This window comes from Typopeltis vanoorti, chromosome 20 (assembly GCF_054136105.1).
Source record: "Typopeltis vanoorti isolate ZY-2024b chromosome 20, IOZ_Tvanoo_1.0, whole genome shotgun sequence".
Taxonomy (NCBI): Eukaryota; Metazoa; Arthropoda; class Arachnida; order Uropygi; family Thelyphonidae; genus Typopeltis; species Typopeltis vanoorti.
This window is the reverse complement of record NC_143568.1, coordinates 100,019,462-100,034,692: the sequence shown is the minus strand read 5'-3', so window position 1 is coordinate 100,034,692 and position 15,231 is coordinate 100,019,462. Positions and strand designations below refer to the sequence as shown.

Sequence of the window (15,231 nt, the reverse complement as noted above, 5' to 3'; positions counted from 1 at the left end):
GAATCATAGTCAATAAAACCAAGACATAGTGGTAATTGATATTCATTACACCATTCAATAATATGCTGTACAACTTGAATATGATCCATTCTACTAAAGCCCCTTCGAAAGCCTGCCTGTAGTGGTAATTGATATTCATTACACCATTCAATAATATGCTGTACAACTTGAATATGATCCATTCTACTAAAGCCCCTTCGAAAGCCTGCCTGTTCTTTTGGTTGTGCTAGGTCTAGAGTCGCACAAATCCTATGAGCTAAGATTTTTGTAAACAGTTGTAAACCACTCTTATTGTACCATCATTTTATATTGTGGTTTAAGCCAATAAGAACACAATTTGTTCAGCTAAATTCCAAATTGCCTGCCCATCCTCGATCGTTCAGTATCCAGGTAGATGCCTAATAGGGTGCACCACGAGAAGGTGAGGACATTAAGTCAGAAGTCCTGGTCAGTTCTCTGCATTCCTTTAAAGGCTATGTGGAGGTCTCCTCTCAATTATATGGCTTTGATCCTTAAGCTTCCCCCGTATGCCATATGTCAGAAAGTTCAATTCATAAGTGAACTCTGGGTGGGTGCATAATAAAATATTAAACTATAGAACTAAGAAGCTTATATTAGTCTTACATAGATAGCAAAGTAAGAAAACAAAAATTTTCTTTTGAAAATTTACTTGAAAGCTTAGGAGAAGATTTATCTACCTGGTAAATTTTCAAAAGTTCTAAGTTTTTTTTTTTTCTATATTTGGTTATGAAATATGGATGGATCCATAATATCCTCCATTACAATATCTCACTTATTTCAAATTTAAGCATCTCAGTTATATACATATTTAAAAATTTGACAGTTATTATATTTAGGGAAATCAAAATTTTATTTTCCTATGAAGATCCTAAAAAGTCTTCATTTTGGCAATGTAAAATAAACAGAAACAGGAGATATTAAAGATACATACTTATTTCATAGCTGAATATACACATATATATATATATAAAAATTAGAAAGTTTTGAATAAAGAAAAGGGAACTTATAAGAATACAATCCTTGGCCTTGGAATACAAGAGTTGTCTTAATTTTTACTACTTAAAAAACTTTCCATTTCTTAAGTAATGCATGAAATCTGGATTGATCTGTTTAATTTATAATTGTGAAATGAATGCATTTAGGCTCTTTGGTAAGCACTGACTACTGTTCACTTATGAAAAATAAAATTCTCTGAAACGTTCTGTTTCAGAGAATAGAATTTGGTATTATTAAATGGGGATTCTTGTCATTTTAAGGTTTCTGCCTAACCTTCAATGAAGATCATTAGTTTGAAACAGCTGTCAGGCTAGTGAAACCTTAATCAAAAGGACGGATAAAAGGCAAATCTATGGATCCCTCTGCAGTGCACTTCTTTTTACTGGGACAAGCTAAGGCAATTCCAATGCAGAAGATTATATTCTCATAAGCTCTCTTGTCAGTTTTCGAAACTTTCAAATTTTGTGTGTGGGGGGGGGCGCTCCTTCATTTATTTTTATGTGGTCACATGATTAGGTGAAGTATTATTACATGTTGTTTAATCTTTCTTCGTTCTACAATTTGGCCAATGCATAATTAAATTTTAGAAAATAATGTTTTGAACAACAACAAAAAAAAACTCATTAAAATTTTTTATAATTTTTTTTTTAACATTTGTTTATAACATTTAATTCAGCATGCTTTTGGACAAATCCTGCTTTGGTGCATTCCTAGTTCAAATTATTGTGAATATGTGCAAACTTGTTCAAATCTCAAGAATATATGCTGTCCATATTCTTGAGATTTTTAGGCCATCATTATTGTTGAGATTATGATGGCTGATTAGAATTTCACAAATGACTTTAAATTTATGCACATACCAGGTTTTAATATGATGTAAGGAACCGATGTTTTAGTCATTTCTGTGTAGAATATCCAGGGCATGATCAGAAAGGCCAGATTTTCTACAGTTATGAAATTTGATATATCATTTGTTCTTTTTTCTGGATAGGAATTGTGAATCCTATTTAACTGTAAGCTTTTGGTGCATTGAATTCAGTACACTTCAGGTGAGCCACAAGAGGAGGAGAGGAATCTTGGAGAAGTTGAATAAGTTCTTTAATTTTGCAGTGAGTTTAAAGGTGACATAAAAGATTATATTTTCATAAGCTCTCTGGTCAGTTTTCAAAACTTTCAAATTTTGTGTCCGCGTTGATTTATTTTCATGTGGTCACATGATTAGGTGAAGTTTTATTACACGTTGTTTAATCTTTCTTCATTCTACAATTTGGCCAATGCATAATTAAATATTATATACAAATGCTTTGAACAACAACAAAAAAAAACCTCATTAAAATTGTTTATATATATATTTTTTAAACATTTGTTTATAACATTTAATTCAGTATGCTTCAGACAAATCCTGCTTTGGTACATTCCTAGTTCAAATTATTGTGACCTGTTAGAACAAAAGCTGTGTGAGTCAGTCAGCATATTTGTGTAGTATTTTGTTTATTTTTTCTGCTAACTCTTTAATATATGGAATGGATTAGGTTTTACTGTACTCTAATTTATTTTTATGTTCATGTGCGGTCTTATGAAGAATTTGTTAATAATACTTTTGCTATAGCCTAGCCAGTTTATAAAATTATTGCTGGTAATTTACAATTCATGCTTAAGAACTTGCTCATTGAAGATATTTATTAGTTTGTTTTTGGTACTGTTAATGATACTTGGTTTTTGTAATGGTAAGAGTCTTAAGTTGGCCAGTATAGGCTTATAGTAAACAGTCTATCACTTACTTGAGTAGATGTCGCACATCTTCCCTTGGGTAGATGTGTGACAAGTATATTCAGAAATGGAAATGTGTTCTGATTTTCAATTTCATTGATGAATTACATGCATTCATTTGTGTTGTTTGCTTAGGTGGCTGAGGAAGGTGTCTAAAGTTTGGTGATGACCATGAGACTAACTAACAAAAATATCATCGCTGTATCCAAGCCAAACTTTGAGTTTTAAAGTAAAGGGATCTAGAGCATATTGCTCAAAAGCTTCTATATAAAAGTTAGTAATAGTAGGGGATAGTGGCAAGCCCATGGCTGTACATATTTAGTAGGTTAAAAAGTATTTTGCCATATGAAATAACCAAAATGTATTACATGGAAAGAAGATTGTGATAGCAGGCAAACATTTTCCTGCAAAAGTATTATCACTGATTGAGACATTTGTGAAAAGGGCAGATACATGAAATAATATTGTAATGTTCTGAATTTTGTTTCTGAAGTGTTGTGTATTTTTTATATTGTATAGAGAATGATCTGCCAATTTCTTTTCAGTGCTAATTTCTTTACTCAGTGATAATTAAGTTATCAATTCCTTCAATTATTGACTAAAACTGCATGCTATTTTCCTATGATACACAGAGCATAATAATTTGATATGTAGTATCCTGGACTCTAGTCATTAATTACTAGAGGCATAATTTGATAATAGCAAACCTCAGCCTTTATTTTAAATATCGATAAGACTACCACTGATTCTGTATCATTAAAGGATAAAATGACTGGTGTAGTGTTTTTGTGCCAAAGGGCACAAATTCACTACCAGGGTAATGGTTGACCAAATTTGTGATACTTTGGAATATTGTTTAAACTATAATGTAACTTGCTTCTCTGTATATATTTATATTCCAGAGGCTAATCTTAAGTAGTTTTACCATAATGGAAACTGCTGGAAGAGTTTGATCATAATTTTGGTACTCAAGCCTTGTCTTTTACTGAGGAACAACAACAAAAAAGAAAAGACAGAATTGACACCTTTAAGTAGAGGCACGACTTGACGAGATTTCTTAGTGACACTAACGTAGAGGCATCAAGCCGCAGGAGATATCAAGAATGGAAATAGACAACTGAATAAGTAAAGTCCTGTGTGTGAACTAGCAGTATACAAAATAATGTTTGAACTATTGTAATTAATTTATGGATCTGAGAGTTGTGTTAGAAAGAAAGCACTTGATTAAAGACTAGAAACTGCAGATACAATTAAGGGAGTGAATAGATGGCATCATATATTAAAATATGAAGATATTAGAAAGGAACCTGACATTGTTAGCATTCAGGAATATGCGAGTACAACTAATCTAAGGTGGTAGTTAGTTTGGTCACTTAAACAGAATTGGAGAGGAAAGTGTAACATAACAGGTATTTGATGCAAAGATAGCAGGAAAATGCCCAGAGGAGAACAAAAATATAAGCTCTGACAATATTGGAGTCCTGACAAGTTAACAAAATAATGTGGAGGAAAATTTTTTTATAAGTTAATACAAGTACACCACCGATTTTCCATCAATGAATGGTCCATCACCTACTTTAGTCCAGACAAAATTATGAGAGGGCACTTGAAATTCCTGCAATAACCCAACTAGTTCACTTTGCTACCACATATGGCATGTTACGTATGCATGCACCAACAACTGCAGATTTACATCTGCACTTGATGATCTCTTGATTTTCAGTGAGGGCTTCTAAGCAAGGAATAGTTTACAGTGTATACAGTTTACAAATTTCTAACTGTATTTTTTTTTAGAGATATGGGAGAGGTATAATCAGTGGGACAGAGGTATACTAGTTAATAATTATTACATGTTGTTTGGCAAAACTACTAATCTGGCAATGTTGTGGAACCAAGGGTTCTGTAAAATCGGTATGGTAACTGTAATAATGAAGCTTAATCATAGTTCCATCCTAGTATCCTGTTAAGCTACTTCAGCATATGTTTCAGGAATCTGAAACATATGCTGAAGTAGCTTAACAGGATACTAGGATGGAACTATTGCTTTTATTTTTTATTGCTCTCTAAATTCTAATAATCCCTGACTTTTTTGAGGTTATTGTGTTGGGAGGAAGGACTTTATTTTTTATAATGCATACTAATTTTTTCCTTTTTGATTGTACTGATACAGCTGGAAGAAATGTCAGAGTATTTGCTGTTATTAATGATCTACACATATTACTCATATAACCACTAGAATACTGGATAATCCTCTCAACAGCCTGGACTTCTTGAGTATCTCTTGGTACTCAAGATGAAGTACCTCTTATCAGATCTTGATTTAGCCTGAGTTACTAAGGTTGTATTTCTTTTTCTATGGGATGTGCATAACCCATTCATTCCCAGTCTTGTATCCTTTGGCATTGCTGTGGTATCACATGGAGGGATATGTGATTTCTTTTTCTCCTGTGCATAGTCTGATTAGCAAATCCAAACAAAAAGGCCAAATTGCAGAAAACTTTCCTCTTACTCAAATGACAGTTGAGCATTTTAGTCTCTTTCTAAGGTGGGTGTGCACAGCTTCTTTCTTTCCGTCCTTCCCTTGTCTAGACAGCCAAGGTTAATCATCCCTATACCCTTCAAAAACACCTAATCACTTGATTAGCCTCCTCTAGCTTTGACAATCATCACTCATCTGGCATCTATTCTACAACATAGAAGCTAGCCTGTATGGAATGATCAAACTATCAGCCTGTTTCCTTCACCTTCGTTCTTTCAAAGATAATGGAAAAAGTTAATCATAGCAACTTCATCACCTGTATGCAACAATGTATTCATATCAGTTAATTAGTGACCAGCAGTATCAATCATGGCACACTTGATCCACAGATATCTTGGCTCTTGTTAATTTGCTTTGGATGTGAGCCCTAGAAAGATTTGGAGAAACTTGTGTGATCACCTTGACATTTTCTAGTCATTTGATCTGGCTTGGCATAGAGGCATACTTACCAAATTGCCAACTGTTATGTCTGCCTTCATGTGGGTTGAAAGTTTCCTCTGTGCACATTTGCATATATCATGGTGATAGCTTCTTTTCAGATTTCCCACCCATGTCAGAATATCCCATGGACTCTGTACTTTTACCTGTTCTCTTCTTCGTATGCATGTGTGACCCTCTCTTGCTGACTTCAGATCCTATCCATACATTTCTAGACTCAGTACATCAGTTGCTTTTTTTTTTTCATTTAACAAACGTAGTATTTCTAAAGCATTCCAAGCTTCATGATTTTTTGTTGCTAATGTTATTCTCAACTAGAGTAAGACCAATCTTGTTAACTTCATTTCTTAAAGTCACAAACATAGCCTGTTTGTGATTTTCGCCACCCATGAAAGATTGGAAACCTGTAGCACATTACTACTGTGGGTGGGCTAAGATATTTTTTTGTAATTTTATATTTATTTATCATTTTTAAATTTATTTTTACAAGAAAGAAAGAAAGAACTCAATGCATTTCTCTATTTCTTTGATAATAATACTCAACCCTCCAGGCAGATTTATTATTTTTAGCTCACTTACACCTCTGCTCTTTCCTTGCAAAAACATCACATTCATGATATTCTCAAATCCAAAAAATTTTGTGTGGTCCTCTATTTAAAACAATTTGCATATGTACCAACTGCTAGCAGTGTTTTAAATCTGCTCGACCTTAAAATATTGTTCTCATAGGGGTGGTGCACTAAAAACTTCATAAAATTGCTTAATGCTATTGAGAAGAGGAACATTCTGGTTAATAGATGACTTCCCCTTTCCTGCTCTCTCATAGACTTTGCTCCAGTCACTTTCTTATAAACATTGTGTTTCTACTTCGTCTTTTTCTCTAGGTATTTTCATTGGCACTGCTCTATTGAACTGACCATTTACGCTCTTCAGTTTTTTCTATACCTATCATCCATTATACAGTTCATCTGCAAACATGCTAAATTAACTTATCATCCTTCTGTCTCATTCCAATTACTTTTGTTTCTTTGAAAAATATTTCTTTATGCATTTTTCCCCGAAGCGTCTAACCTCCAGCTGTTCACAAAACACATCAAGTTCTTTCTCTTTAACCATTTGGCCATATAGTGCATAGGTTTTGCAATCTGTTGTGTGTGTGTGGGGGGGGGGGGGGGAATGATATAAAAATTTGAAATTGTGCATTTTTCATATGAAAATTTCATCTGCATGTGTGAGAGCATTCCTTACGTTTCAGTATATCGTTAAGTGATTGTTCAGTTTCAAATCTTTAATTTTTACATTAATTTTTAGATAATTGAAATGCTATCATGTTTCTTTGTGAATCATTGGAATGGGAAATGCATGTGTGCAGAATGAACTTGTGTGTGTGCTTGCCTGCAGTTATATTCTGAAAGAAACAGACAATAGCCATAATTAATTCTTTATGTACATTTATCATTTATTTTTTAGGTTATATGTTGAGAAGAGTCATAAATATATAACAGGAAAAGCTGTGCACTACACTGGAAGGGTTATAGTTTCTGCTTCATCTTCAGAATGGGCCATTAAAAAGCTTCTTTATAGGTAAACGAAACAGAGAATTTGAATTTTTTTCTTTCTTTTTTTTACTTTAAATATAGAAGCAACCTATGGACAGGCTTTATTTCTTCTATTAGATAAAAATTAATCAAAAATTATGTGGATATTGAATACCACGTTATTTCTTAGCCGAGTAAGAAACTCGAAGATAGAAAATCTAATCTAAGAGTTTCATGCCGAATATAGAAAACTACATAAAGTTTGGCGAATCCAAGCATAAGCCAACATCTGGTAGTGCAATGCTAGGGCAACTCGTAGTAAAGGTGGAGCAAGCTCCGATAACTGTTCTTAGTATTTTCTCATAATGTAAAACACCTCTAGGAGATGTATTACTGTTCTACATTATGAGAGAAAGTCACTACCCAGACCAGTTTCGACCTTTTTTGAGGTCTCATCAGTAAGTATTCAGACCTAGATAGATGTAATACTAAGGTTTCAATAGTCAGAGCTTGTATCTTTACTGTACGAGTTGCAAAAAGGTGCACAAATACAATTACTGAAAATAAGAGCCAACAGGCTTCACTTCAACGAAGTTAAATTATTCAAAAATTAAGTGGATATTGAATACCACATTATTTCTTAACCGAATAAGAAACTCAAAGATATTATTATTAAACAAGAATTTGTTAATAATTGGTGGATTTTTATATAGATAGAGTATTCATAAATATTATATCTTATATTTAATCCTACCATAGAGAATGATCTCTGTTTCTAACAATTATTTTTTTAATTCCGAGTGCACCTATATGTTATTATATGCACAAGGGTTCACTCCAATTGGTGCAATGATCTTAACTCTTTCTTTCAGAATTCAAATAATCACTGACTCAAGACCAAAATACAAAATAAGCACATTTAATAAAACAAAAACAATATATATACACTTCAAACAATATTACATAACTATAACTACAAATTAATTGGATCCAAGGCCTTTTTAAATAAACTTACACTTAAGACTAAACACTTTGTTTTCACAATGACAAAATGTTCATAGCCAGTTTCTTTCTCTGTCAAAGCTCTTTTCCGAAAATATATGACTTTATTCTTCATTTTTATAGGATCCTTTCTCATCACTTATGTAGCACACATAAAAATCTTCCTGACTTAATTCTATCTCTTTTTAGTAGAAATAATAGTCAGATCAGGCGTCTTTAATACTGATGAAACTTCTTGATCAACATTTTCTCAAACATTCCTTTAGAACGTAAATAGCAAATTCTTCTTTTATTCACTAATGCTTATTGACAGTCTTAACTCTTCCACTTTAAAAAACACAGTTCTAAGATTCCCTTTTCGGAATCTACTATTAATCTTTTAATTAGTGTTTCCTCCAACATTCCGTTTAAAACGCATATAGCAATATTTTCTTTTATTTATCCACATTAAAACTTAATAGTTCTACGATTCCTTTTTCGGAATATACTATTAATTTTCTTCCGACTGTCACAATAAAACTTAAGTTCCTCTGAACCTAAAAAATCCGCGGGCTATATTCTCAATTCCTCCCGAACGCTCTCTTGTTTACCGCCGTTACTCAGATACCGGACGCTTTCTTGTCAGCTGTCAATCACTCATCAAACTTCTCGGTGAGCATGCGCACTCTGTGGCAAGCGAGAAACTAAGTGTATAATGGCTGACACGGTTGTTTCCGTTAGCGACAAGAGAATGTCCTCATAAAACACAAAACTTAATATTTCAAACCATAATAAATTTGTTTAAAGTAACATAACTAATCAAATCCGGTAAGTACATCAAATTTTTAACTGTTTTACATATCACTTTTAACAAAACAATTTCCATAACGGGCACATCGCAAGTGCCGACAATGCGTGTTATGAAAACAAAACTAATAAATATTTTAACATAAACAATACGTAAAAATATTCAGAATTTTAATTATGATTATTTTTACAACCTCATGGAGTCAAAGACTCATCTGGGAGGTCCTTTTATCACACACATCTCATCATACCGTGTCTTAAACACTCAAACTCCTTGCAGACACCACACTCTCAGGCAAGGCATTCCAATCATTCACAACTCTGCACGGAAAAAACCTGCCTCTCACTCCCCTACTCACACCCTCTTTACACAGTTTCCAGGGATGACCTCTGGTTCTCCCCTGATCTCCCACTATTCTCTGTAGAACTTCTCCACCATTGATCTTGTAACAACCCTTTACCAACTTGTAGGTCTCTATCATATCTCCCCTCTTCCCTCTCTCCACCAGACTCTGCAAATTACATCTTCTCAATCTTTCCTCATACTCAACATTCCAGAGGTCAGAAACTACCTTAGTCAGTCGCCTTTGGACCCTTTCCAACATCTCTTCATCCTTCTGAAAACCAGGTGAACCAAATCTGGGCACAATAGTCCATGTGTGGCCTAATCAAAGCCTTATACAATGGAACAAGAATCTCCCTACTTCTACACGCCAGTGTCCTCCGCATCATTCCCAGAAGTCTTTGTGTTGTCTTCACAATTTTGGCAATGTGTCCCCTAAATTTTAGATCCTTATCCACTATCATCCCCAGAACTCTTATTTCCTCTACTTCCAACAATATATTCTCACCAAGCATAAATTCTGCACCCCATCTTTGTTTTCCAAATTTTAAAACCTTACAGGTCGCTTGGTGTCGCACTGATTAGATCGTCGGCTTGTCGAGAGCTCCTGAAAAGATTAGTAGTATTTTGTGTTAACATTAGAAATTTTACTAGAATTTTAAGTAGTATTGTTTGCTTTTTGTTTCTTGGTGTGTCTGTGCAATTTTTGCATGTTTCTGTTATTTTAATTATTAATTTTAAGATAAGATAGCGTACATATGGCACCGATAAAGAAAAAAATGGCAGCCAGGTCGCCATGTTTGTTTAAGAGTTTTGATGTAAACGAATTTATGCAATGTGCTGTCTGTGAGATGTATGCCTTGCGAAGAGTGGTGGGAGTCTGGTTAGAAAGTGATAGTGGATATATGCAGAATAGTTAATATGTGGAAAAAGTGTAAAGAGAATGAGGATTTCAAGTGTGTTTCGTGTGGCGAGAGTGATATCGTTAACGATAGTCAGAATGTAGAAAATGGCGGTGTGCTAGAGAATTGCGTGGTAGTGCCAGATAGGTGTGAGAGCGTCGTTGAAAGTGTAAATGAAAGTAGAAATACAGAACGAATGGATGATTTGATTGATAATGAAAATGGCGAGATAAATGCGAGTAGTGAAATTGCCCGTTTGGTTTGAACGGCACGATACACAGAGCTAAAAGGCAACTGGAGCATATGGAAAAATGTGTGCTGAACGTATGGACAAATCACCGGTGAAAGTCTGTGACGGCAAATAATAGAATGTTCGTAAACGTCAATAAAATGAAGGAGCGAGAGCTGTATGGGGATTCACTATTAAGAGGTGTAATAGTTGAGAGATTAACGAAGTCGTACCAGCCGGGTCCGAACATAAAGGACGTCAGCGAATCTATTCAACTGCAAAAACAGAGGGTGAAAGAGATGATAATCGTGGCAGGAACAAATGATTTGAAAGAGGACAAAATGGAAATGATAGAGGATGTGAGGGAATTATTTGAGGTAGCAAAAGAGAAGAGTGAGAGAGTTAGGATGGTGAGTATCTTACCGTGGTATGACAGCAAAGTGTTTAGAAGGAGGGCCATAATTGCTAATGACTTTATGCATGGGTTATGCATGGAGAGTGGTGTGGAATTTGTGGATGTGTGGAATGAGTTCGATGGGCGTAATATAAGATGGATGGGTTACATTTGAATGGAGTTGGTGTACGAAGACGTGATAAAGTTTTGATGAATGATGTGGAAGTGGATGTACAGACTCAGGGAAACTAGATTTATTAAGGGGGGGGGAGTAGATATGCAGACTTTAGGGAGGCAGTTGAGTGTATGAATGAGTATATTATGCCCGAGCGAGTACAAAGGACAATAAATCAGAATGGGATAGTTAGTATAAGGCATCAAAGTAGGGATGGGACAAATGGGCTTCTGCAATTCATGTACACTAATGCCAGGAGTATTAGGAACAAGAAGGAAGAGTTAGGATTAATAAAAAGAAGGATTAATAAAAAGGGGGGAGGAGTGTTATTGATGATAGCTGATGAGCTGCAGCCAAGGAGTATAGAAGTTGAACTGCAGGATAGAGAAAAGAGCACATTTGAGGCTGTTTGGTGTGAGATAGAATCTAGCAGAACAAAATATATAATTGGGTGCTGCTATAGACCAGGTGATGGAATAGATTGGGGATAGTATGCATAGGCAAATAGAAGAAATGAGTGGAAGGAGGGTAATTATTATGGGTGATTTCAATTATGGTAACATTGACTGGAAAGAGGAGAGGGCACATGGCAGGAAGGAATTGGATTTTATGCGGTTATTAAGGAACAACTATCTACGGCAACATGTAGTGGAAAATACCAGGGGGCAGAGAGTGCTGGACCTTGTAATTGCAACTGAGAATGTGGCTGTAACGAGCATGACCATGTTGCCACCAATTGGTGAGAGTGACCATAAGGTCATGACTTGGGAGGTGGCTAAAGGAGTGGAATTTACAATTAAGACGGTACATGTGGAATTACCGGGCTGGTAAGTATGACAAGCTTAGGTGTGTGCTTGGCTCAGTGCCGTGGCATGTAAAACTGCAAGGGCTGGATGTTGATAGTGCATGGGAGGTGGTTAAGAACTGTTTGCAGGAGGCAATGGTTGACTGTATACCAAGAGTCCGAATAATAAATCAAGTAGGGGTTAAATGGATGAATAACACTATTAAGCTTGAGCTGCAAAAAAAGAAACAATTGTGGAGGGAATTTTAGGAGAAAGGTGACCATCAGGTGCAGGAACATTATAAAGCTCAGGTGAGGATGGTAACATGGGTGGTAAGAAAAGCAAAAGCAGATTACAAAAGAAAATTGGCCATGCAGGCTAAAGAGAATCCCAAACAGTTTTTTCAATGTTGCAAGTAAAAGGGAAAATGCTCATGATAGAATGATCTTAAAAAATGCTGAGGGTAGGGAGGTAACCGAATCAGTCGATATTGTGGAATTACTGAGCGAGCACTTTGCAAGTGTATATCATCCAGGTGGTGACTTTGCAGGAATGGAAGAACCAACAGCTTATACTGGAATTGTGATGAATGAAGTAGAGGTAACTAGTCTATTACAGAACCTCAATGTCAATACATCTGTGGGATTGGATGGTATACCAGCTCGTGTCGTACGTGAAGCGGCTAAAGAATTGTCAGTGCCCTTGACCATTTTGTTTAATTTGAGGTTTGGGTCTGGGTCAATCCCAAGTGGGTGGAAAGAGGGGAAAATAGTTCCGCTGCACAAAGGTGGTTCTAAGGCTGCTGTTGAAAATTACCAGCCAATCAGCATAACAGGAATCATTATCAAGGTCCTAGAGAAAATAGTCAAGAGGAAAATACAAGATTGGATAGAAGAAAATGGGATACTGTATCGGGGACAGCATGGTTTTGTGAAGGGTAGGTCATGCCTCAGTAACTTGCTCACGTATTATAACACAGTGACGGCTGAACTGGATAAGTGTAATGGGTTTACAGTGATTCTACTGGACCTTGCTAAGGCCTTTGACAGTATACTACATGGAATTCTAATCAGTAAATTGCAGCATATGGGGATGGACATAGGGTTGGTGAGATGGATAGGAGGGTGGTTGACGGAGAGATATCAGAGAGTGGTTTACTCAGGAGTAGAGTCCACAAGACGTCCTGTGACTAGTGGTGTGCCACAAGGATCTCTTCTTGGACCACTGCTGTTTAATTTGTTCATTAATGATATAGGAAAGGATCTGAGAGGAACAGTTCATTTGTTTGCAGATGATGCGAAGTTGGATAGGGAAATAGTGAATGCAGATGACGTCAAAATTTTGCAGGATGCTTTGGATAGATTGGAGGTCTGGGCTAAGGAAAATGGATGTCAATTTAATGTGGCAAAATGTAAGGTTATGCATTTTGGGGTGAAAATATTGGCGGCAGTTTACTGCATTGGTGGAACTGTGCTCCAGGAAATTGATGAGGCATGAGATTTAGGAGTGTTGGTGGATAAGGAATTGAAATTTATGGGACACATTGCAAAAGTGGCCAATCAGCTCATCAAATCACTTGGTTGCTGAAGAATACGTTGACAAGCAGAGACAAGCAGGTTATTGTTCCTATGTATCGAGCCTTGATAAGACCCCATCTCGACTACTGTGCCCAGATTTGGTCACCTAGGTTTCTTCTTGATGGGGAGGAGGTGGAGAGGATCCAGAAGCGCGTGACCAAGATGATAGCAGGTCTGTGGAATGAACCTTATGAGAACAGGTTGAGGATTTGTGGGTTGAAAAAATTGGTTGATAGGCGGAGGAGGGGAGATATGATTGAGACATTCAAATTACTGAAGGGTTTCTATAAAATTAATTCAGAAGATATTTTTGAGAACAGGGCTGGTTGTGGGAGGACTAGGGGACATCCATGGAAACTGGTCAAAAGTGTGGTTAGTAAAGGTGTTAGAGCTGGGTTCTTTACTTTTAGAGTAGTGAATGAGTGGAATGCGCTCCCTGAGTCTGTGGTGGATGCTGTGACAGTGAATGAGTTTAAGGCGAGGTATGATAGATACTGTATGAATGTCGATGAATATGATTTGGGGCCTCCCTCGATGAGTCTGACTCCTTGGAGTTGCCCGTAATAATAGTAATAGTAATAATTTTGCAACATTGAACTCACATCTCCATTTCTGTGCCCAATCACTCAATTTATTCAAGTCTTCTTGCAAGGCCACAACATCTTCACTACTCTTTATGGTTCCTCCCAACTTTGCATCATCTGCAAACAACTGAATATCTCCATCCAAATCTTTGCCAATATCATTAATATACAAGTTAAATAGTAATGGCCCTAAAACAGACCCCTGAGGCACTCCACTAGTGACTTTCCTTTTCCTGGATATCGCACCCCCATACGCAACTTGTTGATACCTATCAGATAGCCAGTCTCCAATTCAATGCACTAATCTAATGTCCATCCCCATCTGCTCTAGTTTGACTGTCAACTTATCATAAGGTACTCTATCAAAAGCTTTTGCAAAATCCAAGTATATTACTGTGTTTCCTTCTCCTCTGTTCAATGAAGCAGTCACTTTATTGTAATAAGTAAGTAGATTAAAACATGACCTCCCTTTAGCAAATCCATGCTGTCCATCAAAGATTATACCATTGTTGTCAACCCAACTCTGGATCCTAGTTCTCACAAGCTTCTCCAACAACTTAACCACAACAGAGATAGGCCTATAGTTTGATGCTTGAGTTCGATCACCTCCTTTATGAAGTGGCACAATCTTGCCCTCCTTCCACTCTTTAGGAACTTGACCAAGTGCAAGACTCATATTAAAAAAATATGTCAAGGCAGATGTCAATGCTCTGGCACATTCCTTCAGAATACGCGGTGATATATTATCGAGTCCCACAGCCTTATTTATATCTAGTTTACTCAACTCCCCAAACATCTCTTGCTCACTTACAGTCAGTCTCTCCTCCCCATCATCAACTGCTCTCAATCTCTCCATGAAGTCACATTCACAAGATTGAAAGATCTTTATGAACTGCTCATTAAGTATCTCCCTGCTCCTCTTGCACACCCATTCTTATTTTCTATACGCATACCACTCACTTCCCCATTCATATTCACTTCTTCAATCTCTCCTGTCTTACGCTACTGCTCTTCCACATCACTCCCCTCTCGATCTGATTCATTCTCTCTATTCACTTCTCTACTTTCCAGCAGCAGTTCTCCAAGCGACTCACACCATAACCACTCGAATGCAGTCCATCGCTCCCATACATCTCACTTCATCCCTCAAAC

The 15,231-nt window shown here is 36.3% G+C and overlaps 1 protein-coding gene across 1 annotated transcript in view; it reads left to right on the top strand.

The window, feature by feature from the left end:
* The window catches only part of mRpL18 (mitochondrial ribosomal protein L18), a 77,935-nt gene that overhangs the window by 32,576 nt on the left and 30,128 nt on the right, over positions 1 to 15,231 (top strand). The window contains exon 3 of the mRNA XM_090410234.1: positions 7,235 to 7,348. Within this exon, the coding sequence (XP_090266360.1) occupies positions 7,235 to 7,348 (114 nt within the window). The remainder of the gene's footprint in view (positions 1 to 7,234; positions 7,349 to 15,231) is intronic.